This window comes from Phacochoerus africanus, chromosome 15, assembly GCF_016906955.1.
Source record: "Phacochoerus africanus isolate WHEZ1 chromosome 15, ROS_Pafr_v1, whole genome shotgun sequence".
Taxonomy (NCBI): domain Eukaryota; kingdom Metazoa; phylum Chordata; class Mammalia; order Artiodactyla; family Suidae; genus Phacochoerus; species Phacochoerus africanus.
In genome coordinates, this window is record NC_062558.1 from 88,055,526 (window position 1) to 88,070,718 (window position 15,193).

Below are 15,193 nucleotides of genomic sequence, written 5' to 3' on the forward strand. Positions count from 1 at the left end.
AAGACACATGCACCCATATGTTCATTGCAGCACTATTCACAATAGCCAAGACATGGAAACAACCTAAATGTCCATCAACAGATGATTGGATTAGGAAGATGTGGTATATATACACAATGGAATACTACGCAACCATAAAAAAGAACAAAATAACGCCATTTGCAGCAACATGGATGGAATTAGAGACTCTCATACTAAGTGAAGTAAGTCAGAAAGACCAATACCATACGATATCACTTATATCTGGAATCTAATATATGGCACAAATGAACCTTTCCACAGAAAAGAAAATCATGGACGTGGAGAATAGACTCCTGGTTGCCAAGGGGAAGGGAGAGGGAGAGGGATGGATTGAGAACTTGGGGTTAATAGATGTAAAATATTGCCTTTGGAATGGATTTAGCAATGAGATCCTGCTGTGTAGCACTGGGAACTATGTCTAGTCACTTTTGATGGAGCATAATAATGAGAGAAAAAAGAATGTATACATGTATATGTAACTGGGTCACCATGCTATATAGCAGAAAATTGACAGAACACTGTAAACCAGCTATAATGAAAAGAAATTAAAATCACTATATAAAAAAAAGAAATTATACCATTTGTAGCAACATGGATGGAACTAGAGATTATCATACTAAGTGAAGTAAGTCAGAAAGAGAAAGACAAATACCATATATCACTTATACGCAGAATCTAAAATACATCACAAATAAATCTATTTGCAAAACAGAAAGAGACTCCCAAAGAGAATAGACTTGTGGTTGCCAAGTGGGGAGGAGGAGTGGGGGAGGAATGGATTGGGAGTTTGAGATTAGCAGATGCAAACTATTATGTATAGAATGGCTAAACAAGGTCCTACTGCATGGCACAGAGAACTATATTCAAAATCCTGTCATAAACCATAATGGAAAAGAAAATGAAAAAATGTGTGTGTGCATATATATGTATGTGTGTACATATGTATGTATATCTAATTCACTTTGCTGCACAGTAGAAATTAACACAACATTGCAAATCAACTATACTTCAACAAAATAAATTCTTTAAAAAAAGAACCTGGCCTGGAAGAAATGGAGGTCATGGGCCCGCATGGTGGCAGAGACTTACAGTCTGGCTCTTCATGAAGCCAATTCCTCTAAGAAGCTTCCTCAGGCACAAGCAGCTCACAGGCCCAGAGAAGGAAGTTGGTGTGGCATTGGAGAGCACAAGTAATTCTCAGGGACCTACAGGCTTACAGTATGCCACCTCCAGAGCAAGTTTGATATCCGCCAAATAACAAGATGGTGCCACCCAGTAGGCAAGAGAGCAGCCAACCAGGCACAAGAAAGGAAAGGGGGGAGTTCCCATCATGGCCCAGTGGTTAACGAATCCAACTAGGAACCATGAGGTTGCAGGTTCCATCCCTGGCCTTGCTCAGTGGGTTAAGGATCCAGCGTTGCCGTGAGCTGTGGTGTAGGTTGCAGATGCGGCTCAGATCCAGTGTTGCTGTGGCTCTGGAGTAGGCCAGTGGCTACAGCTCTGATCAGACCCCTAGCCTAGGAACCTCCATATGCCACGGGTGCGGCCCTAGAAAAGACAAAAAAAAAAAAAAAAAAAAGGAAGGAAGGAAAGGGTTACAAGGTGCACTGGCTACCATAGGCACCCCCAGGTGTGCCAACATGGCAGCTAAAAAAATAGCCCACAAAGACATCCACATTCTAATCCCCAGAACAATGAATACACCGGGCTACAGGACAAAGGAGAATCAAGGTTGCCAATTGGCTGGCTTTAGGATAGAGAGAGAGGACTGGATTATCCAGGTGCACCCAGAGCAAGGGTCCTGGGATAAGGAGGAGAGACAGAAGAATCGGAGGAGGAGGGGTGAGGACAGAAATAACTGGCTATAAGAAGGACCCCACCCACCACTGCTGGCATTGAAGAAGGAGGAAGGGGGTCAGGCACTAAGGAAGGCAGATAGCCCCTGGAAGCTGCAAAGGCAAGAAAATGAATTCTTTCCTAGAGCTTCCAGAAGAAATCAGCACTGTTGACACCTTGATTTTAGCCCAATGAGACCCATGCCAAGCTTCTGACCTGCAGAACTGTAAGATAATACATTTCTGTTTTCAAACAGCAAAGCTGTGGTAAGATCTGTTTCAGCGCCGAGAGAAAAATAATGCAGTTGAGTGGATGGGAATGATGGTGGTGGGCCTGCAAGGATCTTTTAGGACACTAACATCACACTTGGGAAGATGCCGACGGGGTCTCCCAGGCAGGGACCAATAAAGCCATTCCCAGAGAGAATGGTGGGTCTGCAAGCAGGGGCTGCAAAAATCCAGCCTCAATGGGACCTATGATTCTGAAGGGGAGCCAAGGATGCTACCAGAGGCATCAAAGCTCAGGGAGGGAAACCATCTAGAAAATTTCATGGAGTGCGAGGGGCAGGGGGACCACATAGGGGTGATCAGTATAATGTGACCAAGACCATCAGACAGATGGTCACTGTGCTTTATTTTCATTTTATTTCATTGTTTCATTATTTTCCTCAGCAAACACCAAGCTATCCTTGGATGATTTTTACCTTGCCTTCCTAAAACACTTTTGTGCTTATTGTAACTAAAAGGAATATTGCCTCACATACATTTCTTTTTTCTTCCTCTTCCCTAAATTGTTATCTTTCCACTCTATGACAGATATATCTACAGCATAACCAATAACTCAAGTCTTTTACTTACAGTAAAAGATAATACTGTGAACAGAGGAGACTCGTGTTCAGCCAGTTCTTTTATGCATTTATGCATTTATATAATCCTCTCCTTGAGCAAGCACTTTAAAGCAATATGAACTTTTTTTTATTTAACAAATTAGTATCTCTTCTGGTATCTAGAAGACAAATTTTCATACTTATTGTTAATATGGACTTTGCTAACTCAATCTAAGATACAACCTTTTAGAGATTTAAATATTATTTCTGTGTTATCATTTGCTAAATCCTCACCAAATACATATTTTGTTAAAAGTGATCCAATCTTTTACATAAACTGACCAACCGCCTCAAAGAGTAGCTTGTAAGAAGCTTGTACAAAATCAGCCTGAAGAAATTGCAGGTATACATCTTAGGACCAACAAGCCAAAGTAGAGTTTCTTATTTCCTTCATTAAATTCTTAAGCATATCACAGCATAAATGTTTCAATTTTTTTAAATAAGTGATTTTGAATATTGAAAAATACATGCAGCCATTAAAAGTAATTTCTACAGGAGTTCCCGCTATGATGCAATGGGGTTGGCTGCAGCTCTGTGGCACCAGGACGCAGGTCCAATCCCCAGCTCGGCACAGTGGTTAAAAGATCTGGCATTGCCGAAGCTGCGGCACAGGTCACACAGCTGCAGCTCATATCTGATCCCTGGCCCTGGAACTCCATATGGCACGGGGCAGCCAAAAAAAGAAAGAAAAAAAAAAGGTAATGTTTACAAACAGTTCCTAGTGATTTCAGAAAAAGCCAATGATATGTTAAATGAAAAAAAACAAAATATACAACTGAACAGAATGGGTGCTCCCTGTATTCATGAAACTCACTAGGTGAAAAAAGACTAGAAGGAAATAACAGTGGTAGAATTCTGAATGATCTTGCTCTGTCTCTTGATGCTTTCCTGTACCTTCTACACTGTACATGATGAGCATGCATTGTCCTTCTCCTTTTTTACATTTTTAAATTAATTCATGCTCATTGTAGCAAGGCATTTCTTTTATAATCTGGAGGGAAAAAGTTAAGTAAAGAGCTGAAAATGAAAAAGTCAGTTAGGGTCCGCTCTCAAGGAATTTACTCACCTAAGCAACAATACCACTGAAAATATCAACAGCCTCAAGAGAAGATGAAACAGCTTCACAGTTGGTGGAGGAACAGAGAGGGAATTAGTGTTTACTGAACACCTACCACAGGCCTTCCACAGACAATTCATACATGTCTCATCTCATTTAATCCTCACAATAATCCCTGGAGGCAGGTACTGTGATTGCTTCCTTTTAAAAGACATGTGAACAGTCTAAAGTCTTTCTCCTGGAGGCTAAGAATCTCCTCCTCGCTTAGCTGATTTTCTGGGGTTTTTCCTTTCTCCCTCATCTGAGTTATAGGTCTCTGTCTTTTCATTTTTATAGGTTTTTGGTGTGGTGACCTTTTTACAGATAACAGAGTTGTAGCCTTTTCTTACTTCTGGTGTCTGCCCCCCTTGTGGCTGAAGTCGGCATGGGGGTTTGCTGTAGGCTTCCTGATGAGAGGGACTGATGCCTGCCCACTGGTAGGTGGAGCTGATTCCTATCACTCTGGTGGGTGGGGCTTAGTCTCTGGATGGTAATAGAGGCAGCTGTGTGCCTGAGGGGTCTTTGGATAGCCTGTTTACTGAAGGGCAGGGCTGTGATCCCACCTGGACTGTTGTTTGCCCTGGGGCTTCTCAGCACTGACTGACAGGTGGGGCCAGATTTTCCCAAAATGGCCACCTCCAGAGCAAGCCAGCTGCTGAATATTCCCGAGAGCTTTGCCTTCAATGCCCTTCCCTCACAACAAGCCACATTCACCCCTGTTTTCCCAGGATGTCCTCCAAGAACTGCAGTCAGGTTTGACCCAGATTCCCATGGAGACCTCGCTCTGCCCTGGGACCCAGTGCACGTGAAAGTCCATGTGCGCCTTTTAAGAATGGGGTCTCCGTTTCCCCCTCCCTCTCAATCCACCTCTGTCCATTTCTTCAGCCAGAGCAATGCCCCTTTATCCTGCTTTCCATAATGGGCTCCTATGGAAGAATTGGGGGGGGGGACAGTTCTGCAGATAAGCGAATATTGAAAACATGGAACATGATCTTCTCTCATCTTCCTCATATTTGAATTTTTTTTTTTTTTTGGTGTTTTTAGGGCCACACCTGTGGCATATGGAGGTTCCCAGGCTAGAGACAGAATCGGAGCTGTAGCCACTAGCCTACACCACAGCCACAGCAACGCCAGATCCTTAATCCACTAATGGAGGCCAGGGATTGAACCCACAACCTCACGGTTCCTAATCAGATTCATTTCCACTAAGCCATGACGGGAACTCCCTTTCTTCCTCATATTTGAAATTTAAGAATACCTGATTCCTGTGACTACTGAGCCCTCAGACTTTTCTCAGAATGTGCACATTTAAGTTTTGCTTTCCAAAGGATAATAAAAGATAGAATTTTTAGCACTGGGAACTATATCTAGTCACTTACGGTAGAGGATGATAATGTGAGGGAAAAAATGTACACATTTATGTGTGACTGGGTCAAATTGCTGTACAGTAGAAAATTGACAGAACACACAGTGGATTTTACAAAATCAGCTATAATGGAAAAATTAAAATAATTATTAAAAAATAAAAAATAAATAAATAAAAGACATGTGAACAGAAGCTCAGAACAGGGCCAGGCCTCCCCCAAGATCATACTGCATGAGAGGCAAGCAAGATGCAAACCTGGTGTTTTGGATTCTAGGAACGAAGCTCTTATCCCTGCACGGCACTACCTGTTAGGCCAAAATGGGTCGGCATCACTTCACTCCCAAATCCACTGAGAGGGGACCACTGGGGGCACATCTAGTCCCTGATGGAGCCTGAATCCTAGTCTGCCTTTGCCCTCATCCTTGGCTACTCCCCAGCCAAGAAGTCCTTTCCTTTCTCATCCAAGTTGTATCTACCACCCATGTCTTGCTGCTGTGACTGTCCAGGCCCAGTGAGAGATGAGATGATCTATCACGCAGGGCCAAGCCCTGGGATGGACAGCACCCACCAGAGCACAGAAGGAAGGACACCCAGTGAGCTGAGTGCCTGCCCAGCCAAGGCTAGGGCAAGAAAGAAGGAGCCTCTGTGCCTCTCTCTGCACTCCCTGAGGCCCTCCGAGGAGCTGGCTCCTCCCATCCCTGATAACATCCCAAGGCTTCCAAAGGTCACGGGATAACAGGTAGATTTCTGCCCACATAGCTTATCAGCTAGAAGCATGCCAACTTTAACAAGCACATGCAACAACATCTGGTCAGTATTCCCCTATGGAGACTGTCAGTTATCAGCATCCAATTCTCTAGCTCTGGATGTGCACACACACTCGCTCACACCCATCTGAGACTGTGCCAGCCTGCCATCCTTAGAGCCTGAGACATTTTTCCAGTTATAAAAACAGAGAAACTGAGACCCAGAAAAGGCTCCTGGACAGAGCCCTGTGTCTCCAGGACAAAGTTTCATTAAGGCTTGAGGGTTGAATGGCCCATAGCTCTGGTTTATTAGGTTTGTACTGTATTGTTCAAATTGCTTGATTAGTTGACAACAGTTAAAAATCAGGTTTTACATTAAAGTCCAGATTAGGGACTCCTCTTTAAACACACACACACACATTTGCAACAGCAAGATTTTCATTCCCAAATGGCAAAATCAACTGAAGCTATGAACAGCTGCTCCTTTTGACAGAGATGACCTCCCCAGACCTCACAATCCGTGTCTTTCCGGGCCCAGCTGCCCAGTTCACCCATATGTGTTACCTGCCCGAGATTATCTCCAGTCTCTAGGGATCTTCTGGGGGTGCGGGGGTGGGGGGAGGCAGGAGGTGGCAACAAGCATCATTCAGAGCAAAATAAATGAGCATGGAATATTCAGCACAGCAGAGGGGAAGTCAACGGAAAGAAGGTATATCAAGAGAGAAGGTGGAAGAGCTAAACTCCCATGGCAAACACAGGTGGCATTCCCAGCACAGCATGAGCTCCCTGGAGCAGGAAATAAGTGCTTCCTGGCTAAGTCCTCAGCTCTCAAGGACAAGAATGAAAGTCCACAGAGACAAGTGTGTGAGAATGGTGTAAAAGGAGCATGAGGCAGTGTCAATATTGTTGCATGTAACCAATAAGTCAGATCCCCACTCCAGCTAGGGTCATTCCTAAGGAGGTCCCACCCTCCCCTAGCTAGAGCCCTCCCCAGGTACGTGCAACAGTTGTGATGAGGGCACACAGAAAAGAAGTCTAGGGACGAGACAGGGACAGCAGGTAGGGCATGATGTGACAGCAAAGAAAGACAGGGTTTCCTCCTCCCATAGCTCAGTGGACATCAGACAGTGGAACACCTGGAAGCAGCAGTGCCCATGACAGACAACACCAGCCTCATCCCACTCACCACCACTGCAAGACCTCCAGGTTTTTACAACCACCTCAAAACACCTTTGGACCTTCAGGCCCCAGAGCTGGGTCTTCTCCCTCCTCTGCTGCACCCAAGAATAGGAGACTCCCCAAAAAACTTCCTTCCAGCACAAAGCTCTCCCCAGCACCAGTTCTGACCTTCTGGACCCAGACCAGAGCCTTCACTGAGTCATCCTATCCTTGGAGGTACCAGAAGACCAACCAACATATAACCCATGGCAGAAGGCAGTCTCTGGGCCCAGGGGATGGAGGCAGGTGAAGGGAGAGAGAAAAAACTTGCCTGGAGCCCTCACCAGCCCCCTTCTCCCTACACCCACTGTCTTGGCATTTCCTCCTGGGAGGAATCACTGCACCCTGTGTCACCAGCTGTGCCTTCCATCCTCAACAGAGGGCCTCAAAGTCAAACCCATGGATATATGGAACTAGGAGAACCCATGGATATGAGGGAGAGGAGAGGAAAGGGACGCCGGCCCGGCAGATATCAGGGGCAGAGAGGGACTCAGTCCCTAATGAGGAAGCAGGCATTCTGGGAGAAAAACCCAAATCCCAGAGCCCAGACTCAAGCCAGGGGGGAGGGGAGTGAATGAGGCAGAAGAGGAAAATGGGGGGGCGGCTGCCGTCTCACTCTTGCTGTCCCAGCCTGCGGCCCAAGGGAGAGGCTGCGCTGCGGACCACACCAAGACCCAGCACTGGTGAGGATTTCCCCGCATCTTGGCCTGGCCCAACTCCGCTCCTTTCCTGGTCAAACAGCGCCCACCTCCGGCCCAGGCAGCAGTGCCTCCGCCCACAGCGGGGGATGGCGATAAAGAGCGGCTCCTCTAAACTCGGAGGAGGAGCGCCGTGGAGAAACGCGAGTCAAGGCGCAGAAGGACCGCGAGGCGCGAAATGCCGCGCGTCCCGGGCTGGGCTCGAGAGATTGGAGACCAAGGGCTTGGGCGCCAGAAGCTCCTCGGTTGGCAGCGAAGACGACACTGCCCATCTAGGTCAGGAGAGGCACCCCAACACTGGTACTCCGAATGCAGACACGCCCACCCACAAACACTCTAAAAACAAAGACTGCCCTGAGCCGCACACGCCTGCGCCCACCGAATTGGAAAGGAGCCGCACAAGCTCGCGACACGCCCAGCAAGGAGCCCTTGCAGAGCTCGCCTGCTCACACGCTCTCCGCTCCAGCCCCGCAGCGCAGAGCACTCCCCCGCTCCATTGCTTTGGTGGGCCGGGGAGGGAGCGCGCACCGCGACTGCCCAGCCGCACTAGGGGCCTCCCCGCCCGCCCATTCCATCGCAACCCCGCGGGTCTCCAGTGCTGCGCCGCCTAGCAGGCCCTGGCCCCCGTTAGCCCTGGGCACCGCGGCCAGCCACTCACCTTCCTGCACGGCCTGGAAAGGATTGTTGGCCTCGATGACCTTGATGGAGTAGGTGATCTTCTCACTCTGCAGGATGTCATCGTTGAGGCTCAGGTCGGAAACAGCCAGCTGGAACACCCTGTCGTCCTTGGCCGCGTTCTCCTCGAAGATGGCACCTGGAGGAAAGGAGGGGTCAAAACCAGGCCTAGAGAGGGGCTTTCCTTCCCGGTCTCACCCCCACCCCAGCCTTGGCCCTCTGGTCGTGGTGCTGGCAGGACTGCAGGTTGTCAGGTGGTGGGAGTTCTGGGCTGGGGTTTCAGCCTCATAGGATAGTTTAAGGCTCTCCATCCACCAACACAGAGATGTGCCCTCCCCCCGAATATGCCAACACAGTTGACATGAGTTACACATGCTCATAGCACATGCTGCCACCAGGTTACACTAGTGTCTCACAACCAAAACACCTCATGTGCTGGTCATGCCCCCACATAATGGACTGAGCCAAGCTTGCATGACCTCAGGCAGCACCTAAATGCCCTAACATGGTGCTCTAAGTCCCTTCTCAGGAGCCAGAAAGTTCCCCCACAGGGCAGTGTCCCTAGCTCCAATCCCAAAATGGAATGATGACTTTCTTCTGCCCTGGGCCTCCCCCTTTCCATAGAGCTAAGCAAGTAAGTCCACGGTGGCTTTCCTGTGCCAGGGGGCTTCTTTATGCAGGGGCCTTTGATGACCTATTGCAGGCAGCTCATTCCCAGCCTAGCCCCCTGGGCTCTGCCTCATGCCCTCCATCCCTCCCTACTTTTTCTTATTCCATGTACAATGGCAGGGGAGGGGGGGCAGTTATAATGTCCCTAGACACCTTGCCTTCTCCACCCAGTAGGCTGAGAAGCCCAGAAGGAGCCGCTCTTGAAAGGGCCTTCTAGAACCACGAACAGCTAGCTCCTCCAGGGCAGCCTCTGGCTGGCCCTTTGCTCTCTTAGCACCACCTTGGCCGACTCTGCAAGCTTGCAGCCGAGATCGGTCCAGCTAGCCAGAGCCTAGCCCTGCAGCCTGGACAACTCCAGAGACCTCCTCCCTTAACAGGCCCTGAGGGTCACCACAGTCCCAGAGCTAGGCCCAGTGATCCCCCGAGCTGGGGGCTGGGCAGGAGGGGATGTCCCGTACATGCTACACCCAGAGCCGCAATGCTGAATGCCAGACACAAGCCCCCCACCCCCACCCCCATCCACCATTGAGAAGCAGGTCTGGCCCGACTCCCCCCAGCTGACTGCCCCCAGCCTCGGATTACAGCACACCAAGCCCAGGCCTAGTCCCTCACCACCCCTCCTACCCCCACCTCCCTGTCCCATTATCCCTGCCTTCGCACACCTCCCAACCCCCAGTTTCTCTGAGCTAACTGGTCTTTCCCAACTTCCGGAAAGGCGACTGCAGAAGGGCTCCCCAAAGCAAGGGCTGTCAGTTCCCTAACCTGGCCCAACTTCTTGGGATTTCTCCCATGCTGCTACCAACTCCCACACACTTTCCATCCCCCGCCCCTTCCTCCTCTCCTCTATGTTATCTTCTCTCCTCTCTAGGTTCTCTCCCTCCATCGGTCTCTTCACGTTCAGTGCACACACATACTCGCCCCAAACACCGTGGCCCAGGCTTCTTCCCTAGCTCCCACCGCCCAGACCATCTGTCAGCCCTCAAGACTTTGGCCACTGAAAACTCTAGGGCTGTCCAGGATTGGGCTGCCATCACCACAATCAGATACACACCCACACCCACACTGAGAGATACAGAGACACACACCAGGGAAACAGACAGACACTCTCCACTCTAACAGGCTGACAGTCCTGCACGCACCAGCACAGGCTTGGATGGCCCCACACACCCCAACGCCCTCTCGCAGTGACACCAACACGGTGCCAGGCGCACACACAGCGACACACGCTGAGAACACCCACCCACCCACATTCACGCACAGTTCTGGTCGGGCCTCTTTGAGCCTGCCCTGCCAACTTGGCGAGACCCCGGGCCCTGCGTGCCCCCTGCCCCCCGCGGCTCCGAGCTGCGTCTAACGCCTGGCCCTACCCCCCACCACCGACAGCCCAGCCAGGGGCGTGGGTCTGGACGTGCGTCTAGCCCCGGGTTCCCCGCAGCCGCGGCTCGAAGTGTCGGCAGAGGCCGCGGGGCCCCGCAGGGGGATTGGAGCCCCGAGGAGCAGAGGGAGCCCGCGGGAGCGCGGCGCGACCCGTGCACATCTCCTCCGCGGGGCGGCGCGGCGCGGCCCTTCGTGGGGAGCACCGCCCGCCGAGCCCCTCGGCCCAGGGAACAGCCAAGTTTGGACGCCGCGCACCCCCCGCGCCGCTGGGGCCCCCGCCCAGCCTCGGCCCCGCAGCCCGCCGCGCTCACCGATGTGGATGATGGAGTCGGCCCGCACCGACACGCACTGGCATATCCAGGGGAGAAGCCACAGCGTCAGCGCTTCCATGTCCCCCGGGCGCGCGGCTCATCCGCCCGGGCCCGGGGCGAGGCCGAGGGCAACGCGGAGCGGGGAGGCGCCGGTCCGGGTGCAGTCCCGGGCCGCTCCCCGGGAGAGCCGAGCCCGCCCGTGCGTCTTCCCCCGCGCGCCCGCCCCTGCGCCCTGCGCCCGCCCCAGCCCAACCCAGCCCAGCCCAGCGCTGTCGGGCTCCCGCTCCCGCTCCGGTGGTGGCTGCGGCGGCGCTGGCAGCCCGAGCCCAGGCCGGCGCGGCGGGGGCGGCCCGCGGCAGCGGCAGCGGCCCTTCCCGCGGCTCGGGTAGCTTCGGAGGCGGCGGAGGCGGTGGCGGCGGCAGCCGGGCCGGCGCGGCGGCTCCGGGCTCGCTGTGTGTCTGAGCCCCAGCGAGGAGCAAACTGCGGAGGACGCCCCCTCCCCTCCCCCTCCCCCTCGGCTCCGCTCCCCCTCCCCTCCCTGCCCGCCTCCCTCCCCTCCGCCCTCCTCTCGACCACGTGACTGCGGAGCCTCTGCCTCGCCGCGCGGCGCTCTCCCGCTCGCGGCTCGGAGGGGGTGCCGGGTGCTCCGCGCTCCCAGCCGGAGGGACACTCGGAGGCCGGCAGGGCGTTGGGGACCGGCCCCGGCTGTGGAGCGCAGACTTGGAGACCCCAGGCCTCGCGGCCCCCACTAACCAGAGACGAAAGGATGGAGAAGGGTCGGCCTCTGACTGCCCTCAGGAGTTCCAGGGGCCCCCTGGCTCCCGCCGATCTCAGCCACCGTGCGTTTCGGGCCATGACCACCACCCTGGGCAGGGAGCCCCTCGCGGAGCCGGCCCAGGGGCATCCAGAAGAGAGACCGGGTGGGACGCTGAGCCAGGCACCGGGATGCAAGGGAAACCAAAGGGAACCCGCCGCGACCAAACGTCGCGGAGCAGAGCCACGGCCGTGGGCTGGAACCCTAGCTGGCCTCACGGACTTTGGTGGGCGCCCATCCCCCGCCCCGCGGCCCCGGGCTCAGCCGGGAGTCGGGCAGGAGGCTCGGACTCTGAAGCCCAATTCATGGCCGGAAACCGGCGCATCCGTGACCGCGGCGCCTGGACGTGAGGAGCCTTCCAAGTGGCCGGCGTGCTCAGACTCCGACCCTGCACGGAGCCGTTTACGCGCGAGCCTGGGCGGAGAGCCCGCTCCTCGCGGCCAGCGCAGAGCGGGGCTCTCTCCACTGCTCGGTGAATGCCTCCCGCCAGCCACCACCAGATGTAGCGTTAAGCTGTTTGGGCTCCAGCCTGGGAGGAGGCGACAAGCCTGACGCGTAGCCACCCTCCCCGCCAAGTTCTAGACAATCTGGGCTCCACATGGCACACCAAAGATTTCAGGGAGACAGCCGAGCCTTCCCAGACCGGGATTCCTCGGAATCTCGGTCTGGGCGCGCCCTGGCAGAGCCTCATGCAAGGGGCCACTCCCGCCAGCCCGGCAGCGCCCCTCGACCCAGTCCATGGCCTGGACGCAAGGCCCCTGACGTGATCAGGGACAAGAGCTGGGCAGGAGGCATTCAGAGAGACTCAACAGACCTTTCCTGGAACTCCCTGCTCAGAGGAAAGGCAGACACCAAACATATCATTAAAAGATGTGGCAAAGGACCCTGAATAAGCTATGTATGCACAGATGCATCCTGGGCTGTGACCCAGCCTGGGAGGAAGAATCAGGAGATAGCTTCCTGGAGGAGGCGACAGTTCTAAAGGCTGAGTGAGGGTTACCAAGGGAGAAGGAAAGGAGGCTTCCAGGCATTGAATGCTGGTTAGCGAGCCAAGACAGGAAGAAAAAGAATTTAGTGTAAGTGTGTGTTTGTGTGTGCGTGTCCATGTCCCAAGCTGCCTGCCACAGAAGTCATTGGCAAATTTTGTTTGGTAAGGTTGGGGAGGGTGCTGTGCAGAGGGAGCCAGCGCAGGTTGGGAGAGCAGTGAAGCAGCTCTTGGAGTGGCTGAGTGGCTGACTCAGTTGGGCTGGAACAGCCCAGGGGAGAGGAGACGCTGGGTTGGAGAAATAGCGGACAACCACATGGGCTCACAAGGTGACTTCCAGGATGAGGGGGCCAGTGAGCAGAAAGAGAACAATGACCACGCCTGCAGGAATCTGAGCTGTCCTGCTGGGCGTGGTGCCCACACAAAAACACCTCTTCAAGAGACCCATCAAAAGGGCCTTGAATTGTAAAGCATGTCCCACCCGGGTCTATTACAGCCCTCACCCCATACCTCCATTCTCTTTTCCTGGAATTCTCCAATCACTAGCTGAAAAGTTGTGGTGAGAAGGGATATGAAGAATGGGTATATTATATAACACTTTGGTTCCTATGGCAACTGTCTCCACCTGTGAAGGATGATGGTTGTTCACCCTATAGGGGCTTACACCTGAGGTCAAGAGCCACAGGGTCAGGAATCCCCAAACACACTTGTTTGGATCTATGTTAGAGTAGGCATGTAAAACTTCTAAGAAGTTTCTCTTCGTATTTATTAGGCTAGGTGGAGGTAGCATGATGGCAGTGAGACAAGACTCTAGGTCCCCTTCCAAATATTAAGAAGTCAGTTTACAAGTGCACACAGTTTGGGGGAGACTTCTATTAGTTTCTAGTTTGAATGATGAGGTCCCTCTAGTGTGGAACCTGAGGGCTATGACTCATGTTGGCATATTCACTCCTGTTCTGGGCTTGGCCTTCCCATCCATCTCCCATAATGTGGGTCCTTCACCATCCCAAGATGTTCATCTCCTAATGCTCATCCTCCTGCCCTCCCAAGCCATGCCAGTTTCCCCTGCTAGACTAGAATGGCCCAGGGACTCCTTGACTGGCCATGAGCGGCACTCTGTACAGGTCCTATTTTTCCTAGAGCTGGGAGCCAGGTCCAGAGATTACTGGGGCCCAAGGCCCACCTCTCTCTAGGCAAGACTATTATAATCCTCTCTGCCATCTGAAGTTGGGATTACCAGGTCCCAAAGACATTAGTTTATTGGGGCTTTATCAGGCTTATCAAAACCTTAATTACTTATTGATCCCAGCCAGCCCGATCCCTTTAAACCCCAATAGCCTCTGGGACTGCAAAATCTGCCTCCCCCAATCTGTGTTCCTGAGGAAGCAGCTCTACCTGATGAGCAAATTCACCCTGACTTTAATAACCTGGCTAGAACAGAGAGATTAGCAATCCCTGGGTCATGGGAGGCAAACCTACTTTACAGAGGGGAAGATGGAGGCACAGAGAAAGGAGTAACTTGCCCAAGGCACCAGGGGAGTTACCAGAACCAGGACTAGGTCCTCCTCATTTGCTCCTCACTATACAAAGATATATTCACAGAAATCAAAACTGGGTCAAAAAAAATCCTTCATTTACATAGAATTCAGCCAACACGTAATTGCTTTTTCTAAAGAGATCTTCGGTTTTACTAATTCTAACTATATTTATTTAGCATTTACTATATGCAAGCACTGGGCTCAGCACCCTGTGCCTTACGGGAAGATGATATTCCCGTTTTCTGCTTGGGAAAGGAGGGTGCAAATAGATAAACTGGATCCATCAGGAATCTCAAATGGAGCACAACTGGAAACCAGTAGTTTGCCACCAAACCTGAAGATGAAATGTCAAGGCAAAAAGAATATGGTGGTCCACTAGGAAGCCACAATCACCGTCTTTTAAAGTTTTGTCATTCCATAAAACGGACCTTCCTTTCCCTGTCATCTAGTTTCTCACTTCAGTCAATAACTGAACTAAGAAAGCACCAACTGGAATCCTGACTCTGCCAGGAGCCTGCTTCCCTGGCACGTTCCCTGGGGATCTGTCTACTCCATGTAGAACCAGCACTGCCCAACCCTAGAGAAGTGCCCCTGCCCCAATCCTTTCAGCAAGCACCCAGATTAGACAAGATATTATTCCATGAAACACTGCCTTTCTCCCTCCCTCCCTTCTCAGCACAGAGCCCACCCAGGATTTCTAAGATAATTCAACCCAGACCTGCAGGAAAGTTACTACTGGTTAGAGTAACCAAAACCCCAGCCTTGGGGATTCTTTGCAGGCTTTGGTACAGAAGACCAGCTCTCCCGAGAACACAAGGAAGAGGGTAACCCAAGGCCTGAGGTCAACTCTCAGGGAGGGGTCAGCTAGCATCTTAGAAGGAGCCAAGCTTAATGCCCTGCAGTTTCAGTTCTGGCCTGGGCCCTCCCCACCTATGGGCTCCAAGGAACTCCCAGTCT

At 52.3% G+C, this 15,193-nt stretch overlaps 1 protein-coding gene across 2 annotated transcripts in view; it reads right to left on the reverse strand.

Moving 5' to 3' along the window:
- The window catches only part of GRID1 (glutamate ionotropic receptor delta type subunit 1), a 686,225-nt gene extending 675,147 nt beyond the window's left edge, over positions 1-11,078 (reverse strand). For both annotated transcript variants that reach the window (XM_047761781.1, XM_047761782.1), the window contains exons 1-2: positions 10,900-11,078; positions 8,526-8,681 (exon numbers count right to left, since the gene is read on the reverse strand). In XM_047761781.1, coding sequence (XP_047617737.1) covers positions 8,526-8,681; positions 10,900-10,978 — 235 coding nt within the window. In that variant the 5' untranslated portion in view covers positions 10,979-11,078. The remainder of the gene's footprint in view (positions 1-8,525; positions 8,682-10,899) is intronic.
- Between the last annotated feature and the right edge of the window lie 4,115 nt (positions 11,079-15,193).